This window comes from Capsella rubella, unplaced genomic scaffold, assembly GCF_000375325.1.
Source record: "Capsella rubella cultivar Monte Gargano unplaced genomic scaffold, Caprub1_0 scaffold_5, whole genome shotgun sequence".
NCBI lineage: Eukaryota > Viridiplantae > Streptophyta > Magnoliopsida > Brassicales > Brassicaceae > Capsella > Capsella rubella.
In genome coordinates this window covers 3,620,751-3,648,462 of record NW_006238919.1, presented here as the reverse complement: position 1 = coordinate 3,648,462, position 27,712 = coordinate 3,620,751, and the positions used below count along the sequence as shown (strand labels likewise).

Here is a 27,712-nt window from a genome sequence, read left to right as displayed (position 1 = left end):
AGAGAATATGAGCGACGGCGATATTAGGGTTTCACGGGTGCGTGACCAAGAGGCTACTATGATGGAAATTGGGGAAAAGGAACGACCACCGGGAGATCCACCGGACGCCCCCAGTCCATAGTTGAGAGCTGTGGTTGGAAGTCATGGTGGAGGGATGATCCGGCCAGAGCAAGTGCTGGCTGATGAGTTTGTTAAGGCGAGGATGGACTTGGCGTTCCCGGATGGGGAGGAAGGGGAACCTTTTGTCACGATTGGTAGTGAAGTTTTGACGGTGATGCGGGGGTTATGGAAAAGGTGTATGATTGTCAAGGTTTTGGGTCGGAATATACCTATTGCGGCGATGAGTAGGAAGCTACGCGAGTTGTGGAAACCGAAGGGTGCGATGCACGTAACGGATCTCCCTCGGCAGTTCTTTATGGTGCGATTTGATATGGAGGAGGAGTACATGGAGGCGTTGACAGGAGGACCGTGGAAAGTTTTTGGAAGTTACCTTATGGTCCAAGATTGGTCACCGGATTTTGATCCAATGAGAGATGAAATTACGACGACACCAGTCTGGGTTCGGCTCTCGAATATACCAATGCTCTTTTATCATCGACAGATTTTAATGGGTATTGCTGAAGGGTTGGGAAAGCCACTTAAGGTGGATTTAACCACGCAAAATTTGGACAGGGCTAGGTTTGCCCGAGTGTGTGTTGAGGTGAATTTGAAAAAGCCCTTGAAGGGCACAATCATGGTGAATGATGAGAGGTTCTTTGTGTCTTATGAGGGACTGTCAAGTATATGTTCAGCGTGTGGTTTGTACGGGCATCTTGTTCACGCATGTCCGAAGACGATGCAGGAAAAACTGGTCGCTTCGCAAACTACGCAGTCAACCCAAGAGTTGAATCAGAATGTGGTCTCGCAGCCTAATGACGGTTTCCGGTTGGTCCGAAGAAACTCTAGACGAACGGAGAAGCCCCAGTCGTGTGAGAATACGGTGCCTGAAGCGTCGGGAGAAGCGGGACGTAATCTCCGGGAAATCACAACCGGTCGGGATTCGGGGAATATTGCGATATCAAATAGATTTGGAAACTTAGATACACAGTTGGAAGCTTCAGAATTAAGGGAAGGGAATTCAATTTGTGTATCGGATAAGGAAAATGCGGGTGTAGGGGATCCGAGGTCTAAAGGAAAGGGTGGGAAGCAAGTCACATGAGTTGTGTTTGGTGCGGCGTCGGCAAGTCTGAATGGGAGAGGTCGGGCTGGAAAGACTGAGAAACGGGCTAACCATGGAAGGCCCATAGACAAGAAGGTTAATGGGCCCAAAAGCTTAGTTACAAGTAAGCCTATGCGGGGACTAATCTTTGGACCCTCGACTGCCGAAGGAGGTTTGTCGGCCAATGGCAAACGATTGAGAGTAGAACCGGCTAGTGTGGGAAGACCAGGCGGTACGTTTGGTACAGGAATTCATGCGGGTGTTGAATCAGATGGCATGCTCAACCAAGGATCAACTGAGGGGAGTCAAAACCCAAAACTGAACCGGATGGAGGGATTGGTTCAGTCCAACGAGGTTATGCAACCGGTCATGACGTCTACGTCGGCCGAAATAAATGCATAACAGGTGTCCCCGACTTTCCCACTTTGTTGTTGGACGTTAATAATGATTAATTGCTTATTATGGAATTGTCGGGGGACAAATAAACCCAATTTTAGACGATCTATGCGGTACATTTTGAAGCGGTTCAAGACTGATGTGTTAGCCGTGTTTGAGACTCATGCTGGAGGGGAGCGAGCAAGGGAGATTTGTCAAGGTTTGGGCTTTGATAATTCTTTTAGAGTTGATGCAGTGGGACAAAGTGGCGGTTTATGGTTATTATGGCGGTCGAGCGCTGGGGTTGTCGAGGTTGTGAAGCACTCTGAGCAGTTTATCTATGCAAAGGTGGTGAATGATCAAGAAGTATTAAACTTAATCGTGGTTTACGCCGCTCCAACGGTTAGCAGAAGAAGCGGCCTATGGGAGACACTGAGCGAAGTAATCAATAGTGTGACGGGTCCTTTAGTTATCGGTGGAGACTTTAACACGATTGTTCGGTTGGATGAGAGACAAGGTGGGAATGGTCGGCTTTCATCAGATTCGTTATCATTTGGAGATTGGATAAATAATCACGCCTTGATCGACATGGGGTTTCGGGGTAACAAGTACACTTGGAAGAGAGGTCGAGTGGCGAGTTGCTTTGTTGCTAAAAGGCTGGATCGAGTCCTGTGTTGCGCGCATGCTCGTATTAAATGGCAGGAGGCGTCAGTGACTCATCTTCCTTTTCTCTCATCTGATCATGCTCCATTATACATTCAGCTCTCTCCTCAGGCGAGGTATGATCCTAGGCGAAGACCTTTTCGCTTTGAAGCAGCATGGTTAAGCCATCCGGGGTTCAAGGATCTCTTGGTCTCATCTTGGAAGAGGGAGATCACGACTCAAGAAGCTTTGATATCATTACAAAGAACTTTGAAAAAGTGGAATAAGGAGGTTTTTGGCGATATCCACAATCGGAAAGTTAAGTTGGAAAGTGAAATAAAGAGTATCCAAGATGAGCTAGAACACGCTCAGACTGATGATCTGTTACGAAAGGAAGAGGAGTTGCTTAAGGAGTTTGAAGTGGTGCTGGAACAAGAGGAAGTACTTTGGTTCCAAAAATCGAGGGAAAAGTGGATTACCTTGGGTGAGAGAAATACTAAATACTTCCACACATCTACAGTTATTAGGAGGAGGCATAATCGGGTTGCGATGTTGAAGAATAATGATGACAGGTGGATATCAGATGGTGCGGAGCTTGAAAGCTTAGCAGTTGAGTATTATACTCGATTATATTCCATGGAGGATGTGGAACCAGTAATGGAGATATTACCTCGAGACGGTTTTGTGACCCTTGATAGGGAGGACCAGTTGGGCTTAAATAAACCTTTTGGAGGGATGGAAGTTGAGAAGGCTGTGAGGAGTATGGGTAAGTATAAGGCCCCGGGGCCGGACGGTTTCCAACCCGTTTTCTATCAAGATTGTTGGGATATTGTGGGGGAGTCGGTTGTTCGGTTCGTGTTGAATTTCTTCGAGACGGGATCTTTACCTCAGTCAACGAATGATGCACTTCTTGTGCTTATACCGAAGGTGGCTAAGCCGGAACGAATTACTCAATTCCGTCCAATTAGTTTGTGTAATGTGTTGTTTAAGACAATTACCAAGACTATGGTGGGGCGCCTCAAAGGAGTGATTGGCAAGTTGATTGGCCCGGCACAAGCGAGTTTTATTCCGGGAAGGTTAAGTGCGGACAATATAGTAGTGGTGCAAGAAGCTGTCCATTCTATGAGGCGAAAGAAAGGACGTAAAGGATGGATGCTTCTTAAATTGGATCTTGAGAAAGCATACGATCGTATTCGGTGGGATTTTTTAGAAGACACTCTTATTGCAGCTGGTTTGTCCGAGAAGTGGGTGAGATGGATAATGCAGTGCGTGTCGGGTCCATTGATGAATGTTTTATGGAATGGGGAGAAGACACCATCGTTTCAGCCAAAGCGGGGACTTCGACAAGGTGACCCTTTGTCACCTTATTTATTTGTTCTTTGCATGGAGAGGTTACGCCATTTAATTGAGCGAGCAGTCCTCGAGAAGAGGTGGAAACCGATAAGTCTTTCTCAAGGTGGGCCTAAATTGTCACATATCTGTTTTGCGGACGACCTTATCTTGTTTGCTGAGGCGTCAGTTGCTCAGATACGGGTTATTAGAGGCATCCTTGAGCTGTTCTGTGGGGCGTCTGGGCAGAAAGTCAGTCTAGAGAAGTCCAAGATCTTTTTCTCTGATAATGTCCCTCGGAGTTTGGAACAAGAGATTAGCCAGGAGAGTGGTATTAGCTCTACGCGGGAGTTGGGCAAATATTTGGGTATGCCGGTCTTACAAAAACGCATTAATAAGGAGACATTTGGTGAGGTCCTTGAAAGGATGTCGTCTCGGTTAGCGGGGTGGAAGGGTCGAGTGCTAAGTTTTGCGGGACGGGTGACATTGGCAAAAGCAGTCTTAAACTCTATTCCGGTGCATACTATGAGTACAATTTGTTTACCCAAGTCTACACTCGCGAGTATTGATAAGTTGACAAGGTCTTTTATTTGGGGTAGTACAGTGGACTGCAGAAAGCAACATTTAGTTGGCTGGAGTAAAGTCGTGTTACCAAAGTCAGAGGGTGGACTTGGTATCCGTGCTGCGCAAGAAACGAATACGGCCCTCATCGCGAAGCTCGGCTGGAGATTTCTTCACGATCAGGATAGCCTATGGGCGAGGTTGGTGAGAAAAAAATATAAAGTTAAGGATGTTCAAGATGGTTCATGGCTGGTATCGAAGGGTACTTGGTCTTCCACTTGGCGAAGTGTAATAGTCGGATTGAAAGAAGTCGTCTATCCGGGTATGGGTTGGGTTCTCGGTGATGGAAGGCGAATTAAGTTTTGGACGGATCGATGGCTGTTTAACACACCCATAATTGAGAGAGTGGTCGGGGATCTTCCAATAGGGTATGAGCTTCTTACTGTTAGAGACTTCTGGCAAGAAGGTGTAGGCTGGTTATTTCCAAGGATTATGCCACATGTTTCCGAGTTCACCAGGTTGGAATTGATGGCGGTTGTGCTTGATAATATTACTGGCGCGAGGGATCGCATAGCTTGGAGTGGGACTGCGGATGGGAGGTTTTCAGTTAAATCGGCGTACACGTTTTTAACACGAGATTATTTGCCAAGACCGAGTTGGGAGTTATTTCTTAGTCGGGTTTGGAAAGTGATGGCACCGGAACGTGTGAGATGTTTCTTTTGGCTAGTCGCGAACCAGGCGCTTATGACGAATGAAGAGAGGTTTCGACGTCACTTGTCCACTTCGGATATATGTTCTATTTGCAAAGGGGGTAAGGAGACGACGTTGCATATCCTTAGAGATTGTCCAGCTATGTCGGGTATTTGGGAGCGAATCGTGCCTCAGCGGAAGCGCCAAGTGTTCTTTACACAGTCTTTGTTTGAATGGATTTATAATAATCTGGGTGATGAGAGTGTCATATACAATAGCCGCTGGTCGACGATTTTTGCTATGGGAGCGTGGTGGGGTTGGAAATGGAGATGCGGGAACGTGTTTGGCACGAATGCGAAGTGTCGAGATAGGATACGGTTCATCAAAGAGTTAGCTGGAGAAGTGACTGTGGCAAATGCGAGGATCTATGGGTCTCATACGAATGATACACGGGTCGAGAGAATGATAGGGTGGAAGCCACCACCGGAGGGTTGGGTGAAGCTTAACACGGATGGGGCTTCTCGAGGGAATCCTGGTCTTGCCACGGCAGGAGGAGTTTTACGAGATACGAATGGCGTGTGGTGTGGTGGATTTGTGCTTAATATTGGACGTTGTACGGCACCCTTAGCCGAGTTATGGGGTGTATACTACGGTTTATACATTGCTTGGGAGCGGAGGATTACACGGTTAGAGCTTGAAGTTGATTCACAGTTGGTGGTCTGGTTTCTGAAGACAGGGATTAGTGATACGCACCCGCTGTCTTTCCTGGTACGCCTGTGCCATGGCTTTTTATCGAGGGACTGGATAGTCCGTATTGTTCACGTGTATAGGGAGGCCAACTGTCTCGCTGACGGGTTGGCTAACTATGCTTTTTCTTTACCTTTTGGTTTTCACTCTTTCGATTTGGTTCCGCCGGTTGTGGCATCAATCTTAAGAGACGATAGTCTTAGTGTTGGACATCCATGACGAGTTCGTGTGTAGTTTGTTCTTTTTAATTTTAGTTGAATAAATTGGGAGCTATGCTCCCGGGAATTACCAAAAAAAAAAAAATCAATTATTTTAAATATTCGATATAACATAAATATAATTAACAAATAACAAAATATACAATATATGATTAATCCATATGATAAGTTGATAACTAAACTGAACCACTTTTTCTAATTTTTTAGAAATTCGATTTTTTTACTCAAATTTTAGAATTTATCGTATATGTTTTCGTTTTTGTTAATGGTTATTCAACTTAATCTTACACTTAAATTCATTACCAATTTTCTTTTTACTTATTTTTTTGTTCTTCAATTTTCTATTATCATCACACGAAACACAAAGCAATCAACTTGTAACATTTAGCTTTGACCCTTGAAGTCTTCTTCAACCACAAAAATAAAGTTTGTCCTTGCTAGTTGCTACAGTCTCCAAGTTGCACATTTCATTAAATTTTCCCATTTACATAATCACACCACTAATCTTCCATTATCACTCCTAAGAGGTCAAATATATTTTTAAAAAAAATCTTACCTTTTTAATATAAATTTCAAATTCTTTTCTCACATTTCAAAAACCACATCTAACTAATCTAATTGGAAAAATATATATAAAAATAATTTTGTTGGTGTGCATTTGTTTTAAAATTAAAAACTGAGTGTGTTAAGCAAAGTAATTAAATATTAAATATATTAAATAATTTAATATATTTATTACTTAATTGTTTGTGGATAATAAACAATAAAATTATAATACAGCGTCTACATTTTCTTCCGTTGAATCTTCTTCTTCTTCTTCCTCTGGTCATATAAAGAAACAAAACAAATCAGTCCTAAAACAAGAAAACATTTTGAAGAGCAGAAACAGAGATTTTCTCGGAAAATTTATTCTCCAAGAAAATTTACATTTTTTTCTTTCAATCAGACCAAAAGGTTTGATTTTTTTTTTTTTTTCAATCTGTACGTTTCTTTCTTCTCTTCTCCAATCTCTGTTTCTGACAAAAGATCCTGTTTTGCTAAGCTTTTCACTATAAAGATTCAATCTTTCATGTAAAGGTTAAGTCTTTTTGTGATTCTTTCTTGTGGGTTTTATTGAATGGGTTTCAAGGTTTGAGAGTTAGGGTTTAGAGCTTTAAGTTTGTTATTTGGGTAAGCTTGTGTGGAGATGGGAGAGTTTGAGGTGGTAGATGGAGAAGAGAAATTGATTGTTGCTGCTAAGTATCTTGTGAAGGAGATTAGATCTGGTAAGAGTTTTACTAATGAGGCTAAGAAGGTTTTGGGGAATCTTTTAGTAGAGTTGTCTCGTGTGGTAGTGATATCTGAAGATAGAGATGAGGAAGATGAAGTAAGTGAGATTGAGGAAAGGCTTAATGTTGTTAGTGAGAAGATTATGACTAGGGAGGTTGATGAATCAATGATTTGGGATTTGGGTTCAGGTGAAGGGAGTTTGTATTTGGATGCTGTGAATGAGTTGAGAAGTTTGATTGATCGGTTGGACGGTTCAAAGACTGGGAACGAGGAGGTTTCTTTGAGGAAAGCTCATGATGTTCTTCAAACGGCGATGGCACGGCTTGAGGAGGAGTTTAAGCATCTTCTTGTGGAGAATAGATTGCCTTTTGAGATTGAACATACTTCGTTTCGGTCTATTGAAGCGGATCATGGTGTGGAAGAAGGTTCCATGGCTTCTTTTGGTGCTGCTTCTACTGAGGATTTGATTCTTGGAAGCAATAACAATAGTAGGAGAAGCTCAGGGGAAATCGTGGTTGATTTGATTAATCCTGATGTTATATCAGATCTCAAGAACATTGCAGATACTATGATTGCTTCGGGATATGATCGCGAGTGTATCCAGGTATGTACAATGGTTAGAAAAGACGCGCTGGATGAGTTTCTTTATAGCCATGAGGTTGAGAAGTTGAGTATTGAAGATGTTTTGAGGATGGACTGGGCGACGCTGAATACGAATATCAAGAAATGGGTTCGGGTTATGAGAAATATTGTCCAGATATATCTCTTAAGCGAGAAGTCTCTGGATAGTCAGATCTTTGGGGATGTGAACGAGATTGGTCTAACATGTTTTGTTGATACAGTAAAGGCTCCGATGATGCAGTTGCTCAATTTTGGTGAAGCTGTGTCTCTTGGTCCACGACAACCCGAGAAACTGCTTAGGATTCTTGAAATGTATGAGCTAGCATCCGAGCTTTTACCAGAGATCGATGCTCTTTTCACGGATCAGCCTGGTTCATCTGTTAGAACAGAATACAGGGAGGTGATGAGGAGACTTGGGGACTGTGCAAGAACAACATTCCTTGAATTTAAAAGCGCCATTGCTTCGGATGTCTCATCTCATCCTTTCCCAGGAGGAGCGGTTCACCCGCTTACAAACTACGTGATGAACTACCTCATGGCGCTAACAGATTTCAGCCACACGCTCGACTCTCTTCTTATGGAACACGACGATGTAGAAGAACTACCACCATCGCCGGATATTATCAATCCTGTGATGGTCGAAGAAGAGTCTACTCACGAACACTCTTCTTCACCAGAAAAGTTTCTCGCAATGACCCAACATTTCTACTCCATAACCTCGGTTCTCGAAACCAATCTTCAAGAGAAATCAAAACTATACAGAGATATCTCTCTGCGACACATTTTTCTCCTCAACAACATACACTACATGACCCGGAAAGTGCTAAAGTCCGAGTTGAGACACATCTTCGGCGACAAATGGAACCGAAAACATACATGGAAGTTTCAGCAGCAAGCAACAGAGTACGAACGTGCCACTTGGCTCCCTGTCCTATCCTACCTCAAGGACGATTCTGGTTCAGGCTCAGGCTCGGGTTCAAGAAACTTACGCCCAAGGGAGCGGTTTCAAGGATTCAACACCGCGTTCGAGGAAGTATACAAGTCCCAAACTGGTTGGCTAATTTCAGATGAAGGGCTAAGAGAAGATGTGAGGACAAAGGCATCTATGTGGGTGATCCAAGCATACTGGACATTTTACAGTAGACACAAGAACACTGTAAGTGAAAGGTATACTAAGTACACTACTGATGATCTTGAGAGACTCTTATTAGATCTCTTTGCTGGTTCTCCTAAATCCTTGAACAATTCTTACAGAAGATGATGATGATGAATTGTATTTGGTGATTCTTATGATACTTATTTTTATGTTATACGTATAGAAAAATACATGTAATTTGCTTCATTTGTATTGAATTTATTTGACCTTTGTAATCTTTATATTCATCATTTCATTGAATATGTTTTAGTGAAATAAAAGTCTTTGTTGTTTGTTTGTTCTGTCTTCAAGACAATGAATGAGTTTTAGGAGTAAGAGACAAGTCCAAAGATAATGACTTTGAGTCTTTGACCATATCACTATTTTTGCAGAAGTCTTTGGTCAACTGCCACTACGTTCCATGGTACCACACCATACAAATTGATGAATATTTTAACTCATTTGGAATTTTCGTTGACAAAACTAAAATTGCAACTTGATGGTCAATGATATTTTATTCTTCTGCAAATTGTATTACAAATTTTAAAATTTATATGAATGATCTTTGACCAAATTGGTATTTCTTTTTTATACTCATAAGTCACACAACACGTTAGGGAAAATTCTATTAAAAATCCCCATCTAATTTTAATTTGAAAGTTTAATAACTAACGTTATTTGATTGGAAATAAAATGCATAGTTTATTAAATTTTGGTCTTTAATACATTAAGTATATAAAAATTGTCGAATCGAATAAACCGCTTAATTGGATTGACGGAATCACTAAACCGAGGTTGACGAAATCACTAATCCTTAAACACACGGGTAATTTGGGGTTATCCAAAAACTGCATTGTCCTTTGCTATTACCCCAAATCGAATTGGGATCGATAAACCCTAAGTTTAGTGTAATTCCATTCACCCCGGTTTAGTGATTCCGTCAATCCGATTATCGTTTGTTAAGCGGTTTTTTCGATTCGACAATTTTTATATACTTGTGATTTAATAGACAACAAATTAATAAACCATGCATTTTGTGTCCAACCAAATAACATTGGGTATTAAACTTCCAAATTAAAATTAGAAGCGGAAATTTTATGGAATTTTCTCCAACACGTTATGTTTTGGAATAAGTAAGTACTCAAAAAGACATCTATAGAATTTGCAAAGGACTATTATTTAATCTAAATAGAGTCATAGGTAAATGTTGGATGAAAGCTAAAGAAATGTAAAACAAGTAAACTTGATAAAGCCTGAGGCATGAGTTCTCTGAATCAGACGTTTCTATTTCTAATGTTACAAACATAAATTGGTATTTTGTTGTAAGATAAAAAAGGTTCTGTAATCTAATAATACATTGTCATGATCTGATGGTCAATGTCTCATCAGGATCGTCATCGTCGTCTTCATCATCTCCATATTCCATCAGTTTTATCAACGTATCTGCAACATCAAGATACGTAAATGATCATAAATCTGAAGCTAGGCTGCTCGGTTATGCTAAGTTTTCGTGAAACCCGATATTCAATATCATATCAGCATAAAAAGAGTAAGTAAATCAACAGGGGGTGAAACACAAGAACCAATTGATTAATATACCTGGAACTGGATTTGGTTTCTTTACAGTTATGTGATTGTCCTCCTGTGATCTTGAAGGTTGAGCTGTTGGTGTAAATCGCGGTGGTGGAGGAGGCATGGTTTTTGATGATAGAGGAGACAGGGTCTTAGATGGTGATGGTGGAGGACGCATGCTTCTTGATGACGGAGGAGATATGGTCTTAGAAGGTGGTGGTGTGATGGTCTTTGGTGGAGGAGGAGGCATCACAGATCTTGGTGAAGGAGGTGACCGCACTCTATTTGCTGTTGGCTCCTCAACTACATTCTTTGGAGCAACTTCACCTGACAGTGCTAACTCCAACTGCTGCAACAAATGATATGAATAGAACATTCGAAACCAATTTACACAGCAACAGTTCGATACATCAATAAAAGTGATCATGCAAATATGTAAAGAGGGTAATCTTAATGCAAATGCTTTAAAATCCAGGAATTTATAGGAAAGCTAAATAACGAAGAATGTATTTGGTAAAATTGTAAAGCTAAATAACAACGATTTCATTTAAATAGTGTTAAGCTCTCTAGCATCCTTAAAGACATAACTAAGTTAAAGATCAGAAAAGGTATAGCTGCTTAGTTCCAATGACAGCTATATATTAATGTTCTCTAACTACAAGCATCATGAAACATAGATTGGAGATAGAAACTATTCTGGAACAAAGTTCCATCTACCGTGGAGAATGAGCCTATTCTACCATGTATAAGGGTTTCAGTCAATGTCTATAATGAGTAATGCCAACCTAAATGCAAGGTACTACAGTGAAGATGCATTGGAATGTGCAAAAATGGCATGCACACATGGACACATATCACATCTATTTAAAAGACATTTCAAAGTATGGATAAAGTTCTAATTCTGGTCCCCAAGTTGAAGCGAAAATGACTGCAAACCACATGGTGCCTCCACTACTAAAAAAAAAACCTGTGAAACATGCAAACCAGTGGCCCACGGGTCCAGAATCAGCTAGTTAGCTTCTTAGAGTTCAGAAAAATACCTGGAATAGTAAGGGAAACAAATCAGCACAAGATAATTCATAACAGAGAAAATGAAGGAATGTAATTGCCCATTAAAAAGAGTTCATAAATACAGGTTAGAGATTTTTAGAAACAGTTGAGAGTGCAAACATGTGCATATGACATGCTTAAGAAGATGCATACTAGGCTTCATGGTTAAACCTTTTAACTACTCATTAACTAAAGCTAGGCTTACAAGTACCCAATACTCAGCCAAAATTTATTTCAAACAACGACAAGAACAAGTTCTCTCATGGAAACTTAGTTAAGGAAGAGCCCCGAGGTTTGGACCCATCCATTACTCCGTCAAATCACTGCATATGCAGGAAAAGATCTTTTACCTGTTTGGGTTTTGCTGGAACATTACAATCAGCTGGTAGTTCCTGAAACTTTCGCCTTTGGGGTGGGCGCCTTTCCTTTTCCTTTCTTGAAATATCACTTGGGTTTGACAAGGACGTAGCTGTCAACATAGTAGGTGGCACAGTAGAGATAGCAGGAGAAATTGATTGTTTAAGGACTTGAGCAACTTGTTGAAGTGGTGTCGCTTGAGGGTATATTCCAGCATAGCCACTATAGCTGGTTCCCCCAGCCATGGGTTGTAAATAAGTCACTGGACTTGGTTGAAAGTGCCCACCATTTGAAATTCCTAGAGGTTGCATCACTGGAAACTGAGGATAAAGACTTGTTGCTGGAGTAACTGGAAACGGACTAACAGTTTTTGGTGGTGTTGTGACGGGTACCGATGTCATCAAACCATATGATGGAATCAAACCAGAACCCGGTGCTCCCGAAAGCAGTTGCTGTGGTGGTGGTACTGCACCATACACCTTGCTTGAGGAAACCCTGAAACATTTTGAAGGAAAAACAAATACAATGACAATGACAAAGACATAAAAACATTCTGAACAGAAAATAAAAGACCTGAAAGGAAAAATTAGCTTTGAAAAACCAAAGTGAATGAGATCTCAAAACTATCAGCAAGACATGAGTAAATATTTAATGAAAAAGACAATGCAAACAGGAAGAAGCCTATCAAATTTGGCAGAGATTGAAGATAAAATAAACCTTGATGCCCCGAATTCTACACTGATTGTATCCATAAGATTCTCAGCTAAACGTTTTGCATCGTCGATGCTCTTAGGGTTGCTGCTGGACAATAATAGATGCAATGGTAGCTGTGCGTCTGCAATAATGAGTTAAAAACAAGAATTTATCATTACGTTAACAATGTGAATTTGGATATATCACGTTTTGAAAAATAACACCATCAAAAGTAGGCAGAGAAATAAAGTAAATATTACCCTCTCCATGTTGCTCAAGGCTTCCTGAACCACGTCCTTTTAGTACAACAGTTGCTCCTGTTTCATTCATAATGTGATTTATATACTGATCCTGCATTTCAAAAGCCAAACACCACCAACACAAAAAAAAGTTCTCTCCAGATTGCACGGAGATGTCAGAGAGAGCTTCAACATTAGAATCTCTCGAATTCATGGATGAGACAAAAGAAAAAGTGCAAATATTATTAATCAAAGATGAGAACCTAAACACCAGTTGGCTAACGTTACTACTAATTCATAATTTGATATCAGACTGTAAATTCAGTTATGTTGTAAACTAGAAAGAACAAATGTAGGGATATTGAAGGAAAACTCACATTCGGTCCACGAATACGAGCAGCAACGTTAGATGATGGATCAGCGTCGAAACCCAAATATACACATGTACTCTGCATCTGGAAACATGCTTAAATTTGTTATTGCTCTAATATCATAACTACAAAATAGAAGTGTCACCCAATCTACCTTGGCAGTCGGCAAACCAGCCGACCCGACCTGTGAGTTTGATTTGTGTTTCATCATCTCCTCAATCATAGCTGCTGCACGATCAACAGCTAAGATACGTTCTGTAGTCTCTTTTAACTGAAATTGCAATACCAAACTTTAAACCAGGCTGACTTCTTATAAAGCTCAAAAGTTAAGTAAGGCTTCTGAAATATGGGAAACAAGGTGTTTCTTTAAGCCATAAATGTTTTACGTTCTGCTCTTCATATGCAAAACATCTATCATATTTCTAAAACATCTTGACCAGTACTATACACCACTATAATCAATTACCCAAAAACTAATCACCACCTTATTAGCCAAGTGTTCTTAACTACCCTTGGCTAGTTTCCTATTAAGCTAAAAAGGATAACATACATGAGCAGCGGCAGATATGTGAAGATATAACGGCTTTTCACCATCAGGAGGTGCATTTGGAGGACGATACTTGCCCCTACAAAAATATTTCATCAATTCAATCTAAAAAAGATTATTGTCAGACTTTCTATTCAATGAGTTAGATGTTGGACGAACCTAGTAATCACCACAGCACCAGTAGACCTCTGAATCTGCAAGACAAATAGAATTTTAAAAAATAAAGCAAGGAAAATTGTATCTTATACGCATAGTAAAATTACACATACTTCTTCTTGAGTTGAGCGTCTAGTAAGCTTATGTCTAAGAGAAGCCTCAGCATCATTGATAACAATTTCTCGTGCTATGATCAACTCATCCTGCATCTTAGCCTAGATGGACATGCAAAAACACCACAATAAATCACCATGTTTAAAGTACAGGACAAAAGAAGAAAAAGACATATATCCACAAATAACAGCTCGCTCAGTATAAAGTCATTAACGTCAAAGTCACAAACACAGCCACCTTGTTTCAGGCACTTAAGGAATCTCAGACATGAACAGAGGAAACTAAACCAACACATAGTAAAACTACTAATCATAGATCAAAATGTTTCAAGTAATGCAATAATTAACATGACATAGCATAATCAATGCCATAGTGCATAATGCAATAGCTAAGCCAGAGAAAGACTAGCCCCAGAAGCCCGGAAAGAGCGTAAGAGTTAAGTTAATTACTTGATTCAGTTTTGCAACTGCTAAAGGCACAGAAAGAGTTTGGAGCAATGGCCCCATAGCAGGAACATTCAAAGTATTGTTGCCTAAAGGAAGTAACTGAGGAAACGCAACTCCAGCCGCAACAAGTTGCTCTGCTGGCTGATCCCACTTCCTCTTTCTCCTGCCACCCAAATTCCCAAACCTCAGTTAATAACTAAAGATGCAAAGTTGGTTAATAGACTAAAGAGACCAGCTGAGCCTCAAGATGAGCTTACAAGCCAGAACCTTTATTCACAAATCAGATTCTAAAACTAAAGATGCAAAATTGGTTAATAGACTAAAGAGACCAACATAGCTACAACAAGACCTTCAAAGGCAGAACCTTTATCCACAAAATCGATTCCAAAACCAAAATCAAGGTAACTGAAGCAACAATCCAAACAAGGGCATAAATCGAATGTGACAATATCTTGAAAAATTGAATTAGCTTAAGAATTGAGATGGTTAGACAATGTAAAGTTTGTACCTTTGTCTCGTCTGGGAAGCATCGTTTGATGTAGCCGAGTCGCTTGAAGAAACCCTAGCTTCATTGTTGTCCCCTGTCATCTTTACAGACGTTCTTTGACACAAAAGATTGTTCCTTTAGGATTCAAGAATACGAAAAGAAGAATTCAGATTGAAGAGAAACAAACTCCAAATCGGAGATATCAAGGATTTATAGGGAATGCTAATCGGACGGTGTAAAAAGTTTTTTCCTTTTTTGTCGAAAAATTGAAACTTGTGGGTTCATTAGAAATATTTTGGTTTCTGAATCAAAATTGGGTTAGTTTGATAGATTAAAAATAATTGGGGCTTTATTGGGGAAAACAAAAAATATAGAGTATTTTTATTTTTATTTTTCTCTGTGTGTGACTTGTGACTTGTAAGTTCACCAGAAGAGCATATGTGGTGACTACTTCAACCATATCATATGGAGCAAACATCTAATTACATTATGGAACCAATTTAACAATGATGATAAGTGATAAGTGATAAGTGATAAGTGATAACTAACTTATAACAAATGTCGAACATACAAAGTAACAACTTAACCAAAACTAAAATGAGATCCATGTCTCACAGAGACTATCATACACAAATACAAGAAGTGTACATAAAGTAAACAACTTAACCAAGCCCTGCAACTTTAAAATAAGACCTTTCACGCATTTTCATTCATTCTTTTCTCTTCACTTTCATGATCTTCAACTATATATCCACCTAACTTGAATTCTAGTCTCCTTCATTGCTTTCTTTAAATCTCTCTTTATCTACATGAAGGGACTTAGAGCTGAAGTACTCCACAATCTTTTATCACCTTGTCGTTGCTGTCGACTTTAAACTCAAAGAAATACTCGGTGGATGTCACATCCGCATCAAATTCAAAGGTGTACAAGTGCTCTGGTAAAGTGGGAGGCATGATAAAGTGGTATGTAGGTCTGCATGGAACGATACCAAGATTATGTTTGTCCATTATGCGATAAGAGACCATCATTTCCTTACCATTAGCCTCATCCTCCTTGTCACCTCTATAAACCAGCAAGATGCAAGCTTTAAATCTTGAAGTTGTAGAAAGAAGCCTATGTTTCAAATTTACTGTCATGGAGTTTCCACCATTAGCTTGGTAAGTGAATTTTGATGGCACTTCTCCACCAGGTAAGACCGCATAGTTTGTACGAGTCTGGATAATGAGTTCCCTCGCTTCTTTATTCAGTTTGAAGCAGTTAACAAAGCTGAGGTATACCTTTGGATTGTGAAAGGAGAAATCAAGCCTCTCCAGTGACTCACAATTTATTGCCTCCAAGTATAATAAGGAATCTGAAAGTTGTGGGAGTGATACTAACTTCTTGCATCCGCTGAGTATAAGTCCTCGAAGACAAGATATTTTCTTAACCCACAGTGGAATTTCATGCATTTCTAAATCATTAACATACAAAGTTGTTATGATATCAAGAGCATAAGGGAATTCTTTGAGGTTTTCACTGTATGACATATGCAAGTCATCAAGACGAGACCATGACTTGATAGAGGAAGGCACTTTATCAACTCCAGTTCCATTGAGATATAGATGTTTGATGTTTGTGGAGATCTCGGGAAACGTTTTCAGAAACAAGCATTCAGTGAGATTGAGTTCGTCAAGAGATTCCAAGTTGATGTTGGTAGGAAGAAACTCTAGCTTTGAGCATCCTTTTAAAGTAAACTCTGTCAATTTATGCAGATTTCCAATAGATGATGGAAGATTCATCAGACTAGTGCACATATCCATATGCAATATCTCGAGATTAATGGCATTTCCAATAGAGAAAGGTAATTGCATCAGACTTGAGCATCCAGAAAGATTCAACCATGAGAGACTAGTGGCATTACCAATGTAGGAGGGGAGCTCCACTATACTTTTGCAGTCACCGAGATGCAATGTTTGAAGATTAGTGGCATTCCCGATAGAGGAAGGGAGCTCCACCAAACTTGAGCATTCAATGAGAAATAATTCTTGAAGTTTAGTGGCAGTTGAGAGATCAGGTAGAACCTTTAGGTTTTTTGAATAACTCAAATCCATCCATTTGAGGTTTCTAAGTGGCTGTAGACAAAAAAAAATAAACAAATGTAACATAAAATAACATGTTTACTCTTAAAAAAAACCCTCAAACAACTAAACCTAAATTAAAAAATAAAGTCTTAAAATCACTCATATGTTGAAGCCTGAAATATGTAAGAAAAATACATATAAAACAAAGAAATCAAACCAAAATTTTAAAACTTGAAAGAAACACACAACAATTTTGTACCTGATTTCCTTCCCACAGCTTCTGAAGTTTGCTGAACCGTAAATTTAGTTCGACAAGATATTTCGAACAAAAATTGGAAGGCAAACATGACATTGGAAAACATCCCCATTGTAGTAATCTAAGTTTTGGAGATAAATAACTCAATCCTCTTGGTAAGTACAAGCTTTGGTCACCATATGGACACTTGAATCTTAAGAATTTAAGGTTGGACATTCCTTCAAAAGCTCCCACACTTATATTTAATTCATCTGACAGTTCAGATGGGTCGAAATGTATGCCAAGAACATTACTGCTACCCTGAAAAAAAAAACTATAAAAATGTAAAGAACTAGAGATGTTTAGTTATGGATTGAATTTAATTTGTAGGAAGTCGAAGGAAATGGAAGACTAATAATAAAACTAACCGTTTCATCAGTGAGTACTTCACAAATATCTCTAGCATCAACTAAAAATTGGCACTTCCCAGGATCACGAATGAATTGGTGCCCGAGCTCATGACGAACAATTTCTTTACCCAACTGCTCTAGTAGACTATGCATCTTTATCCATTCAGTATCAATAGATATAAGAGACTTGTCAGCTAATATGTACAAGCCTTGCCTTACATCTAAGAACTTATGGGCAAGATGTTCTTCCACTTTGCTAATCCTTTTATTGTTAAAAAGACATGCTATATGAAGGAACAAATCTTTATCTTCATCCCATAAGGCATCATAACTAAACTTTAAAATGCTTTGAATAGTAGAATCAAGGCGAGTCTTCAATCGTGGTAGGGCATTTATCCACTCATGCTTAGACATTCCCCGAAAATGGGAACCCATAACTCTTAGTCCTAATGGAAGTCCACCTAAAAGTTTTGTAACTTGCCATGTAAGATCCTCAAAACCATCTTTAGGGAACTTTTGTCCAAAAGCATACATACAAAATATTTGACAAGCTTCACCAGCTGATGGAAAGCCCACATTGTAAATATGATTGATGTCATCATGTGCCTTCAAAAATTTTTGGTCTTGCGTTGTGATGATAATCCGACTTCCATGACCAAACCATCGAGTTTCTTTTGCGATAGCATCTAGTTGTATTGACTGATCGACGTTATCAAGAACAACCAGAACTTTCTTATCTTGTAACATATCTTGTGCAACTCCTAAATGACAAATCTCGATCTCCTTGTGATTAATTATCTGAGACATAAACTGTTTCTGTAAATGCAACTTTGCACTGTAGTCATCAGCAGACAATGGTATATACATCATTTGTTTCATATTCTCCATAAATGCACTCAATTCAAAATTGTAGTTAAACTGGTTAAATAAGACTCTAGCAATGGTGGTCTTTCCAATCCCAGACGGACCCCAAATCCCTATCATCTTCACTTCATCAGAGTCCAGGCATAACAATTGTTCCATCTCTCTTATATGAGCTCCCATCCCAATTAAACAATCAAAATCACGTTCTGGCTTACCATGATTCAGCATTTTCAAAATATCTGTGGCAATTTTTTCAATCAAGGCCGCTTCATTATCCCTAATAAAAAGAGACCGGATAATTGAATTCATTAAGTAGTCATGAGAAATTAGTATACACTATAAATATATAGAAAAAATATGATTTACAAAACTAAAATCATATAGAAATCAAAAGACTAACCAGTTTTGAGAAGTATAACCAGTTGTTGTTGCCACTTTCACCAAAGCTCGTCTCCATTTGATAATAACCTCATTTTTTTTACCAACACAATTATTTCTAAACACACTCCCAAATTTTCCAGTGAGCTTCTTAATATCAGATGGATCCACCTTGTAGAAAATGGGTATCACTGTTTGACCCAATTCTTCTTTGCACTTCATGATCTCCACCAATTCGTCAAGACACCACGATGAAGAAGCATAGTTTTTAGAAAGCAAGACAAGTGAGATCTTAGACCCTCTAATCGCTTGTATGACTTTATGACCAATGGATTCTCCTCTCTTGATCTCATTATCATTGAATGGTGTGATTCCTTTTCTTTGAAACTCCTTATGAATATGACTGAGAAAGTTTTTGCGGACATCTTCTCCGCGGAAGCTCGGAAAGACTTGATGAACCAAGTTGTGAGATGAAAATTGAGGAGCTAATGAAGGAGATGTGGAAGACAAAACAGTTTCTTTGTTTTCTTGTTGGAATCTGAACTTTTTAAAGAGCGTGAAGAAACCTATTGCAGCTGCAACAGTGCCAAGAAATAAAGAAGAATTCATTAGTTACGTGAAGAGATGATCAAGAACTTACATGGTGGAGAAATGACTAACAAAGATGCTTTGTATATAGTGGATGCAGAGTTTGACTATGTAGAAGGGAAGCTTCATGAGTATTTCCTACAACCAAAAATATATATATATATATATATATATATATAATTGATATTTTATGGAAAATTTTGCAAAGAATATGTCACAAATATCACAACAAGACATACATTTCTTACCCACTCTATATCTATATTTAATATTTTAATTGGTTGGCTTGGGTATATATTTGATATTTGTTATTTTAAGTTATCTAATTTAGTTTAAAATTCCTTTTAGTTTCTTTAGTTCATATGCAAAAAAATCATCTGGTATGATGATCTATCTTAACATTTTTGAAGTATATTTTGTACTAAAATATATTTTGGCTTATAACCTTTTACTTTGTAATATTTGCATAATCAAACCCTGCCATTTGAATAAATAACAAAATTTAAAAGTAAATTTTGTAATTAAATCACAATCAAATGGCAAAATTGGAAACAAATATTTATTACATCAAAAAGTTTCCTTAAAATCTCTCACTAATAAACTGAATCTCTCTCCAATATATTTATATAATTTTATTTGTTTAAAATTTATATTATTACATAAAATATATTTATAATAAAAATACAAAATTTTTTCACACATTTTGCAATTGAAATTTTTGAAAACGGAGGTATTTAATTTAATCAATAAAGGAAAAGATATATGTACAGACTAATATGTTTACAACTACAAATGAGCATGAAATTTTATTTTGATCAAGTATCCAAATTAAAAAATTTCTTAGTTTAATCCGGTTCTTTATTTAAGAATTTTTTTTTAAAAAAAGTTTCAGAATATTATAAATTTTATTTTTTTAACAAGTTTAAAATATGATAAATATTAAAACTTTTAGAAGCTAAAAATTATGATATTTTATTTAAGTTTTATAGAATATTAAATTAATGAAAAATATTTAAACTCTACAAAAATTAAAAGTATTATTAATATTTTAACTCTATAAATATTTAAAATATAATAATATTTTACATAAATATGATTGAACGGGTTTGAGTTTACATAAATATGATTATATTTTTCTGCGGGTAGTCTATATTTAAAATCTTTTACGGGTTAAGTTAAAATATAATTTTTTATTTACAACAAAATTGTCCCGCGATGTACCACGGGTTTACGACATATATCTATGAATCTACTTATAATACAAATTCATAAAATTATATTAAATTAAATGAAATAAACACGTATAAAACTAAACTATATAAACCAACTACGAAAATGATCAACCAAAGAAATATATTAAATTATAGACCCGTGGTGTACCACGGGGTAAATCCTAGTGTATTTAGTATTTTAAGAGAGAAAACATATGATACAATTTAGGAATTATTACAGAAAATGACATTTTATCATCCAAAATATTATGGATTTGCCATTTTTCTTAAGATTTTGTAGATTTTCCATTTTTGGACTCTTAAAATTCTATACACATATGACTTTTTCATATGAATAATTCATTTAATAACCAACACTAAACCCTAAGAAACCTGAACCAAGAGAACTCAAATATAATGTGTAAAGTTATCTTTTTGTCTCTTTTAAAATAACCAATCTAAATATTTAAATAAAAAGGCAAAATCCTCAATGCCAATTAAAAAGGAACTTTTCTTTGTGATTTTTTTTTGTTAAACTATTCTATTTGTATATTTTAGATTGTAGTTTTTAATTAATTTTTTAATTTCTGTTATTGGTCTATTTAGTATTTTTCATCTATATCTCTCTTGCATAATTTCTTCTCCTATTATTATTCTCCAAAAAAAAAATCTATATAGTGTTTTTATATGTTGTTTTCGCTATATTATATTGGTAATTAGAATAATATTTACATGATAAATTGAGATACTCTTTTGAAAAAAGGAAAAAAGGCATGGTACGTACTACGTAGCTTGTTAATATTTTTTTGAAAGCGGATTGGTGTTGTTTATTTTTACAAAATGCATTTTACGGTTGCTGACATGGGTTTCTTTTAACAAAAAGAAAATGCTTTGTATACACTACGAATACAGTAAACTTAGAGTCCGAACGGTGACAGCATATTTGACTGTGCGGTTTTAATATGCGGTACGGTCCAACTGCGATATTTACAGCAAATAAATTTGCGGGACAAATGCGGTTTGTGATGTTTTTGGACCGTTAGATAAATACCACTTATGTTTTTAAAAGCTTTCATATAAATATATATATATATATATATATATATATATATGTTGATTAATTCTGCAAATCTCAATAAAAATTCAAAAAACGGTAACAAGAAAAAAAGTCGAGTTGAATAATAATATATGTGCATTATTGCGTTGCAGGACGAAAAACACCATGCTTCCTTTTTTCTTTCTTTAACGCTGTAATTTAACCAAAAGAATTCGAGTACAAAAAGAAAGAGAGCAGCAACCCAAACAAAATAATAGCAAAATACAGTATACAGTAAAAGAGTAAAATGTTTTACACAAACTACTAGCTACGGTCCAATAGACAAATGGCTCATAACAAAAAAAAAAAAAAAAGAACCAAACTTAAATCATTGTGGCCCAATTAATAAAGCAAAAGAGGCCCATAGAAGAAGCCACAATAGAAGAAATGATGTGTTTTCTTTGGTTTCATCGACCTCAGTGGGATATGTGAACCAGCTCTCGAGAAGTTATGCAGTTTCACTTCACTGTAAACGAAGTTTGAAAACCAGATTTGAATAGTATAAATCAGAATCCATTGTCTTGCTCATGATCATGCTCTTCTCAGGTAAATGTCACTGCCTTTATGTATATTGTTACTTAATAGCTTACTAATAGTTAATCAGAATCCAGTGTTATACTCAAATTCTTTGCATGTTCATATCAAAATAAAAAATATTTCGTTTTCACAATTTTTGCATGCATTCACTAGTTTGATTCACAAAACATTCAAGCATAGACATGGTAATGACATTACATATATGGATTCTTGAATCTTTTGTAGCTTGTAAGGTTTAAGTTTTTGTGACATTGTGATGAAAAAATCTAATTTGTAGCTTGTAAGGTTTAAGTTTTTGTGACATTGTGATGAAAAAATCAATGTAAAAGCATGGACAAGATTTTTAATTGTTAAAGAGATTTAAAGTTTTGTGCCAAATTAAAATAGTAATCCTACATAGAAGTGAAACAATTATGAAAGCATGTGCTTTAGAAGATAACACAAGGGCCAAGACCTTTGGCACATTTCAATTGTTAAGACAATTTTTCGGTGTAATGCAGGGTGTCCGAAGGCGAACGATGGTCAAGAAATGCATGGGATGTACAATTATGCTTGGAAGTCTAACAATGGACTGACCAAATCAAACACTCTGCACAAAAAGATGGTTGTATCAAGACCGAATAAGCGTAAATATTCAACATTTTTGCAATCACCATGGCACAAAGTCTATATGCAAGGTTTAGATTTATGTCACCGCATCAGGTTAGTAATAATTCTAATACCACATTCATGAATTGGAAACATCATTTGTGTTACCATATTTAATAGTTTAAACATTTGCTTTCTATAGTATCTTAGAACAAGAATGGTGTCTTGTGACAAATACACTATGTGAAAAGGTACCATAATCAAATTTACCTTTACTTATTCCCATTTCCATCTTCAAATAAAGAGACTTGTTGTTTGGTGAAAAGTGTGATCCAAATGAGGTGATATCCCCTTCAAAGAGAAGGCTTGTTGTATCCACACATCTTATGCAACAGCTTCTCCAACCCGCACCAGCGTTTGTTTTCTCGATAGACAACAACGCGGCAGCTTTCAACTACGAGATTGTACTTTACTTTGTGTCAAGAATCACCCTCGCTGATTCATGTTCTCTCAAATGTCGCTCGCATTTGGAGAAAAGCACAAAGTGAGTTCCATGATAGTTTAGATTGATCTCATTTTCTTTTGATTTGCTCACTTCCTTAATAAGAGTTTTAATTTTGTCCAGTACTAATCGAACTTCAAAGACGGCCAATGATCATAAAGATGAAACATATTCCTCACTTGTCAAATCTTTCAAGGAAAATATACAAAAGCTTGAAAGTGATTTCCAAAGGTATGGATATGGATCAGTCTTTAATTGTCTTTGGATAGATCAGTCTTTCATAAGTTACATTTTTATGTTTGTAGCTTTGAGAAGACCACATCAGTATTAGACATCATCTTAGAGATCCAAGAACTTGAAAGATTCTCAATGATAAACCATCTCGGCAAGTTTTATAACCGCGCAAAGACCATTACAAGACCTATCCCGCAGCAATACGTTCTTGAGATACCAATGCCAGTGAACCTACCTGAGCCACTACATTGTCTTCCTCTATGATCATATGACTTTTGAGAGAAGAAACTATAGTTTTGATGTTTATATCCATCGGAGATTCTTAAGTGAATCAGTAAATATAAGCTTTAGTATATAGTTTTCACTGTATAAATCTTTGTTAAATATGTAGACTATACTTAATGTAAATTATGCATATGTTAAAATATTGTGGTTACAAAACATTTGTTTTATATAAAAAAAAGGAAACTTATTAATTTTTTTGAAATTAATTTACTTTATAAAAAATAAAAAGGAAACTAATTAATTTTTTGTTGAAATTATTTTACTTTATTAAAAAAAGGAAACTTATTAATTTTTGTTGAAATTATTTTACTTTATAAAAAAAGGAAACTAATTAATTTTTGTTGAAATTATTTTACTTTATAATAAAAAAGGAAACTAATTAATTTTTGTTGAAATTATTTTACTTTATAAAAAAGGGAAACTAATTAATTTTGTTGAAATTATTTTACTTTATAAAAAAGAAAAAGGAAATTTTCCTTTTTACATACTAGTAACACTGTAAAAAGTGAAAAAGCATCAAAATCCTTTTAGAAAAAGGAATTTTACCTTTACTCGATTCTCTATAAATACACTGTTTTTGGTAACAAATCGAAAAAAATCATACCTTGAAACAACAAATCACAAAGAAGAAAGAAACCCTAGAAAAAAATGTTGATGGAAGAAGAGACTTGCTTGGATTGCAAGAGACCTACGATAATGGTGGTTGATCATAGTAGTGGCGACACGATTTGTTCAGAGTGTGGTCTCGTCCTTGAAGCTCACATCATCGAGTTCAATGAAGAATGGAGAACTTTTGCAACCGACGACAATCACAACGACAGAGACCCAAATCGTGTCGGTGCTCCGACGAACCCTCTTCTCAAATCCGGCGGTCTCGCCACCGTCATCGAGAAACCTAAAGAGAAGTCTTCTTCTTCCTCTGTTTCCAAAGATGATATCTCAACTCTGTACCGAGCACAGAACCAAGTCAAGAACCATGACGAAGATGTAATCAAGGAAGCGTTTCGTGAGATCCAAAGAATGACAGAAGCACTTGACCTAGACACCGTAATCAACTCTAGGGCTTGTGAGATTGTGTCTAAGTTTGATGGTCACGTTAACACGAAGCTACGTAGAGGTAAGAAGCTTAACGCTCTCTGTGCTGCCTCTGTTTCAACAGCTTGTCGTGAACTGAATCTGTCGAGGACGTTGAAAGAGATCTCTATGGTTTCCAATAACGTGACCTTGAAGGATATACGTAAAGAGAGTGTGGTGATAAAGAATCTTCTTAAGTCAGATCAAACCTCTTCGTCTGCTACTGCTCAAGCGATTATAATAAACACAGGAGAACTTGTTCGTCGGTTCTGTTCTAAACTTGATATAAGTCAAAGAGAGATAAAAGCGATTCGAGAAGCCGTGGAGAAAGCTGAGAATTTCGCTTTCCGGAGAAACCCTAAGTCAGTTCTTGCTGCTGTTATCTTCATGATCTCTCATATATCTCAGACCAACAAGAGACCTATTCGAGGTAACTTAATCATTACTTTACTTTCACCACAAGTTAGGGTTTATGTTTATCTCTTTACATGTTAAATCTTTAACTCATTGTGTTTGGTTTTTGCAGAGATTGGGATGGTTTCGGAAGTGGTCGAGAATACAATAAAGAACTCTGTGAAAGACATTTACCCTTACGCGTCAAAGATTATACCAAACTGGTACGCTCGTGAAGAAGACATTATGAAGAAGCTGGGAGGTATTATAAGTTCTTGGGACTCTGCAAAAGTTTCAGTATAGACAATGTTCTGATTTAAAGATTGTTGTGTAGTCTCTCTTCTAATGCGTTTACATATATATGTCTGTCTGAATATAATATAAAGTTGGCTTGTTGAAAAGAGAAATATATATTCAGACTTGGGGGATTTTGTAATCATTTTACAATCTTTACTATATATATAAAAATCAAGATCCATATGTAGCTGCAATACTATCTATAAAGTTGTCTCTAGGCTAAAACCTATCCTTCTCTCTCTCTCTTTCTCCCAAACAAGAGTACTTGCCTTTGTGAAAAGATCGACTTGTCCTTGAAAACACTGTACTTGTTGCAGAGATTGTTAATGGCTACCACACTATATAACAAAGAACCAAAAAAGAATCACCATCAAAAGTGGACATAGCTAAAGTCTTTGATACTTTGAGATGTGTAATACATCATTAGTATAGCCTAAGAAGTATTCAAATTTCAGAAACAGTTGATAAGATGGGTTCAAGTTTCACAAGTTATTGCATTGAACTGCTTATCTTCAAATGTTAAACAAAGCTGCTAAGGAAGGCCTTTTTAATTACCAAGATCTAAGCTTACACACCTGTTGTGTTTTGCTGATGATCTTGTTATATTTATAGATGGCTCTATTGACTCAGTTCAGAGTGTCTTACAAGTTCTGCTACACCAATCTTGTGGTTCTTTGCAGCTGGATTATCATATATCTTGTGGTTCCTGTCTGCACAAAGAAACTCTCAATTAGTAACTGTGAGCACTCTTATCCAACAGGTTAAGGGAAGAAAAATCTCTACTTGGTCTGCCAAATCTCTCTCTTTTGCAGACAGGCTTCTTCTCATACACAACACTGTTGTGGCTGGTATATATTTCTAACTTCTGGTGCTCCACTTACGATACATACGGAAACATAAGGGACCTCTACACATGGAAAAAATCTTGCCTTTTTAATTTGGTATGGCTTCTTTTCTTTAAGTCAGGATCAATGTGGGTTGCTTGGTACTGGACTCAGCAACATAAGAGTATATCAGTCTTGGTTAGCAAATAAGATCATAAGACTTGAAGCTATGAACTCTTCTCTCTTATCTCTTCTCAATCCACAATACAAATCACAAACCATAAACTCCGACAAACTCACAATGATGATCACGCAGGATGCCCTTTCACAATGATTCACACACTTCCATTTATACTTAGTCAATAACACTAATGGCAAAGCCTCTAAATGGACTAGAGTCTTCACTTAACTCTACTAGACTCTTAGCTTATCATAAGATTCTCAAAGTAAAAAATGAAGCTTTCAACTGGATAAAGCTTAGATATCACATAATCAGGTCTCTGTCTCTGCAAGCCTACCCTTACAACTCTCACACTCTCAAAAGTTCTACACTGGTCTAGTCTACAATCTACTTAGGATTCAGAAGCCATATAAGTACCTTGGTTTAAACTAGACTTGGCTCAAAGGAGCAGAATCATCAAATTTGGGGGTTTAACTACGAACCCTCTTTGTCTCCTTTGCTGCTCTTAGCCGGAGGAGTCGTGGTGACCACTTTTACTTTGACTGCAACTTCTTCACTTGATTGGTCCATTTGGAACAATGGTTGCCTCAAGAACTCATCGTACTTGGAAAAACACAATCCTCGCCTTGGAATCTCAAGCTGTCGTGATAACAATCCAAGAAGAATCTCGAGCTACTCATCCCAAAAACGTTCGTGTTGATCTTGCGGACCATCCAAGGCGGCGAAATCAAGCGAGACTTGACATCTTCATTTTCACAGACATCGGTGGTCTTGTTATAAATCAAGCGGTGGATTGTCATAACAAGCCCAGTCCGGACCGGCCCATAATCAAGTCCGGTCCGTCCAATATTGTGTAGGCTTAATCTTTTTCTATTTGTATTATGTTTTATTTTTCTCCCTTGTATCCATCCTCTATATAAAGAATGCTTGGTTCATTAATAAAGGCATCACGAATTCCCCTATCTTCTCTTTAGTTTACAACACGTTATCAGCACGATTCTCTAAGAACCCTAAAAGCTAAAAGCTAAAAACGTCCCTAAACCTTAAACCTAAGAGCTCGACGTTTTCTTGCTAATCCAAGGAGGTTTACGGCGGTTCTAAGATTCGTTTGAGTTACCGAGGTCTTTACCTCCCGGT

General features: G+C 37.2%; 6 protein-coding genes and 1 long non-coding RNA gene across 11 annotated transcripts; 4 read left to right on the top strand and 3 right to left on the bottom strand.

The window, feature by feature from the left end:
* Positions 1 to 154: 154 nt before the first annotated feature.
* On the top strand, positions 155 to 1,198 carry LOC17885862. Its single transcript, XM_023782321.1, has one exon. It carries the CDS (start codon positions 155 to 157, stop codon positions 1,196 to 1,198), a length of 1,044 nt encoding a protein of 347 aa, XP_023638089.1.
* Positions 1,199 to 6,612: 5,414 nt separating this feature from the next.
* Positions 6,613 to 9,082, top strand: LOC17886569 (exocyst complex component EXO70E2). The gene has a single exon (XM_023783006.1). The coding sequence runs from the start codon at positions 6,947 to 6,949 to the stop codon at positions 8,909 to 8,911; it is 1,965 nt and encodes a 654-aa protein (XP_023638774.1). The 5' UTR covers positions 6,613 to 6,946; the 3' UTR covers positions 8,912 to 9,082.
* Positions 9,083 to 9,997: 915 nt separating this feature from the next.
* Positions 9,998 to 15,037, bottom strand: LOC17885479 (protein RIK). Of its 4 annotated transcripts, none has more exons than XM_006293101.2 (12): positions 14,839 to 15,035; positions 14,334 to 14,493; positions 13,884 to 13,985; positions 13,774 to 13,808; positions 13,618 to 13,693; positions 13,222 to 13,338; positions 13,074 to 13,151; positions 12,718 to 12,808; positions 12,482 to 12,599; positions 11,758 to 12,259; positions 10,385 to 10,706; positions 9,998 to 10,228 (listed from the first exon to the last, which is right to left on the bottom strand). In XM_006293101.2, exons 1-12 carry the CDS (start codon positions 14,916 to 14,918, stop codon positions 10,146 to 10,148), a joined length of 1,764 nt encoding a protein of 587 aa, XP_006293163.1. In that variant the 5' UTR covers positions 14,919 to 15,035; the 3' UTR covers positions 9,998 to 10,145. The 4 variants fall into 4 exon arrangements, with proteins under 4 accessions (XP_006293163.1, XP_023638063.1, XP_023638064.1 ...); XM_023782295.1 differs by having other exon boundaries at positions 10,385 to 10,703; XM_023782296.1 differs by having other exon boundaries at positions 13,074 to 13,145.
* A 314-nt stretch (positions 15,038 to 15,351) lies between these two features.
* Positions 15,352 to 19,352, bottom strand: LOC111830521 (probable disease resistance protein RPP1). The gene is made up of 4 exons (XM_023782763.1): positions 18,788 to 19,352; positions 17,542 to 18,664; positions 17,138 to 17,434; positions 15,352 to 16,929 (listed from the first exon to the last, which is right to left on the bottom strand). The coding sequence occupies exons 1-4, from the start codon at positions 18,985 to 18,987 to the stop codon at positions 15,637 to 15,639; spliced, it is 2,913 nt and encodes a 970-aa protein (XP_023638531.1). The 5' UTR covers positions 18,988 to 19,352; the 3' UTR covers positions 15,352 to 15,636.
* Positions 19,353 to 22,065: 2,713 nt separating this feature from the next.
* LOC17886213 lies at positions 22,066 to 23,997 on the top strand. Its single transcript, XM_006293013.2, has 6 exons — positions 22,066 to 22,206; positions 22,698 to 22,899; positions 22,988 to 23,036; positions 23,112 to 23,329; positions 23,411 to 23,518; positions 23,593 to 23,997. The coding sequence occupies exons 1-6, from the start codon at positions 22,188 to 22,190 to the stop codon at positions 23,783 to 23,785; spliced, it is 789 nt and encodes a 262-aa protein (XP_006293075.2). The 5' UTR covers positions 22,066 to 22,187; the 3' UTR covers positions 23,786 to 23,997.
* A 436-nt stretch (positions 23,998 to 24,433) lies between these two features.
* On the top strand, positions 24,434 to 25,720 carry LOC17885511 (plant-specific TFIIB-related protein 2). Its single transcript, XM_006292931.2, has 2 exons — positions 24,434 to 25,310; positions 25,407 to 25,720. Exons 1-2 carry the CDS (start codon positions 24,455 to 24,457, stop codon positions 25,574 to 25,576), a joined length of 1,026 nt encoding a protein of 341 aa, XP_006292993.2. The 5' UTR covers positions 24,434 to 24,454; the 3' UTR covers positions 25,577 to 25,720.
* Positions 25,721 to 25,754: 34 nt separating this feature from the next.
* LOC111830387 lies at positions 25,755 to 27,319 on the bottom strand. Of its 2 annotated transcripts, none has more exons than XR_002833698.1 (3): positions 26,354 to 27,319; positions 26,146 to 26,280; positions 25,755 to 25,908 (listed from the first exon to the last, which is right to left on the bottom strand). It is a non-coding gene; the product is annotated as an uncharacterized LOC111830387 (long non-coding RNA). The 2 variants fall into 2 exon arrangements; XR_002833699.1 differs by having other exon boundaries at positions 26,146 to 26,558; positions 26,993 to 27,319.
* Positions 27,320 to 27,712: the final 393 nt, after the last annotated feature.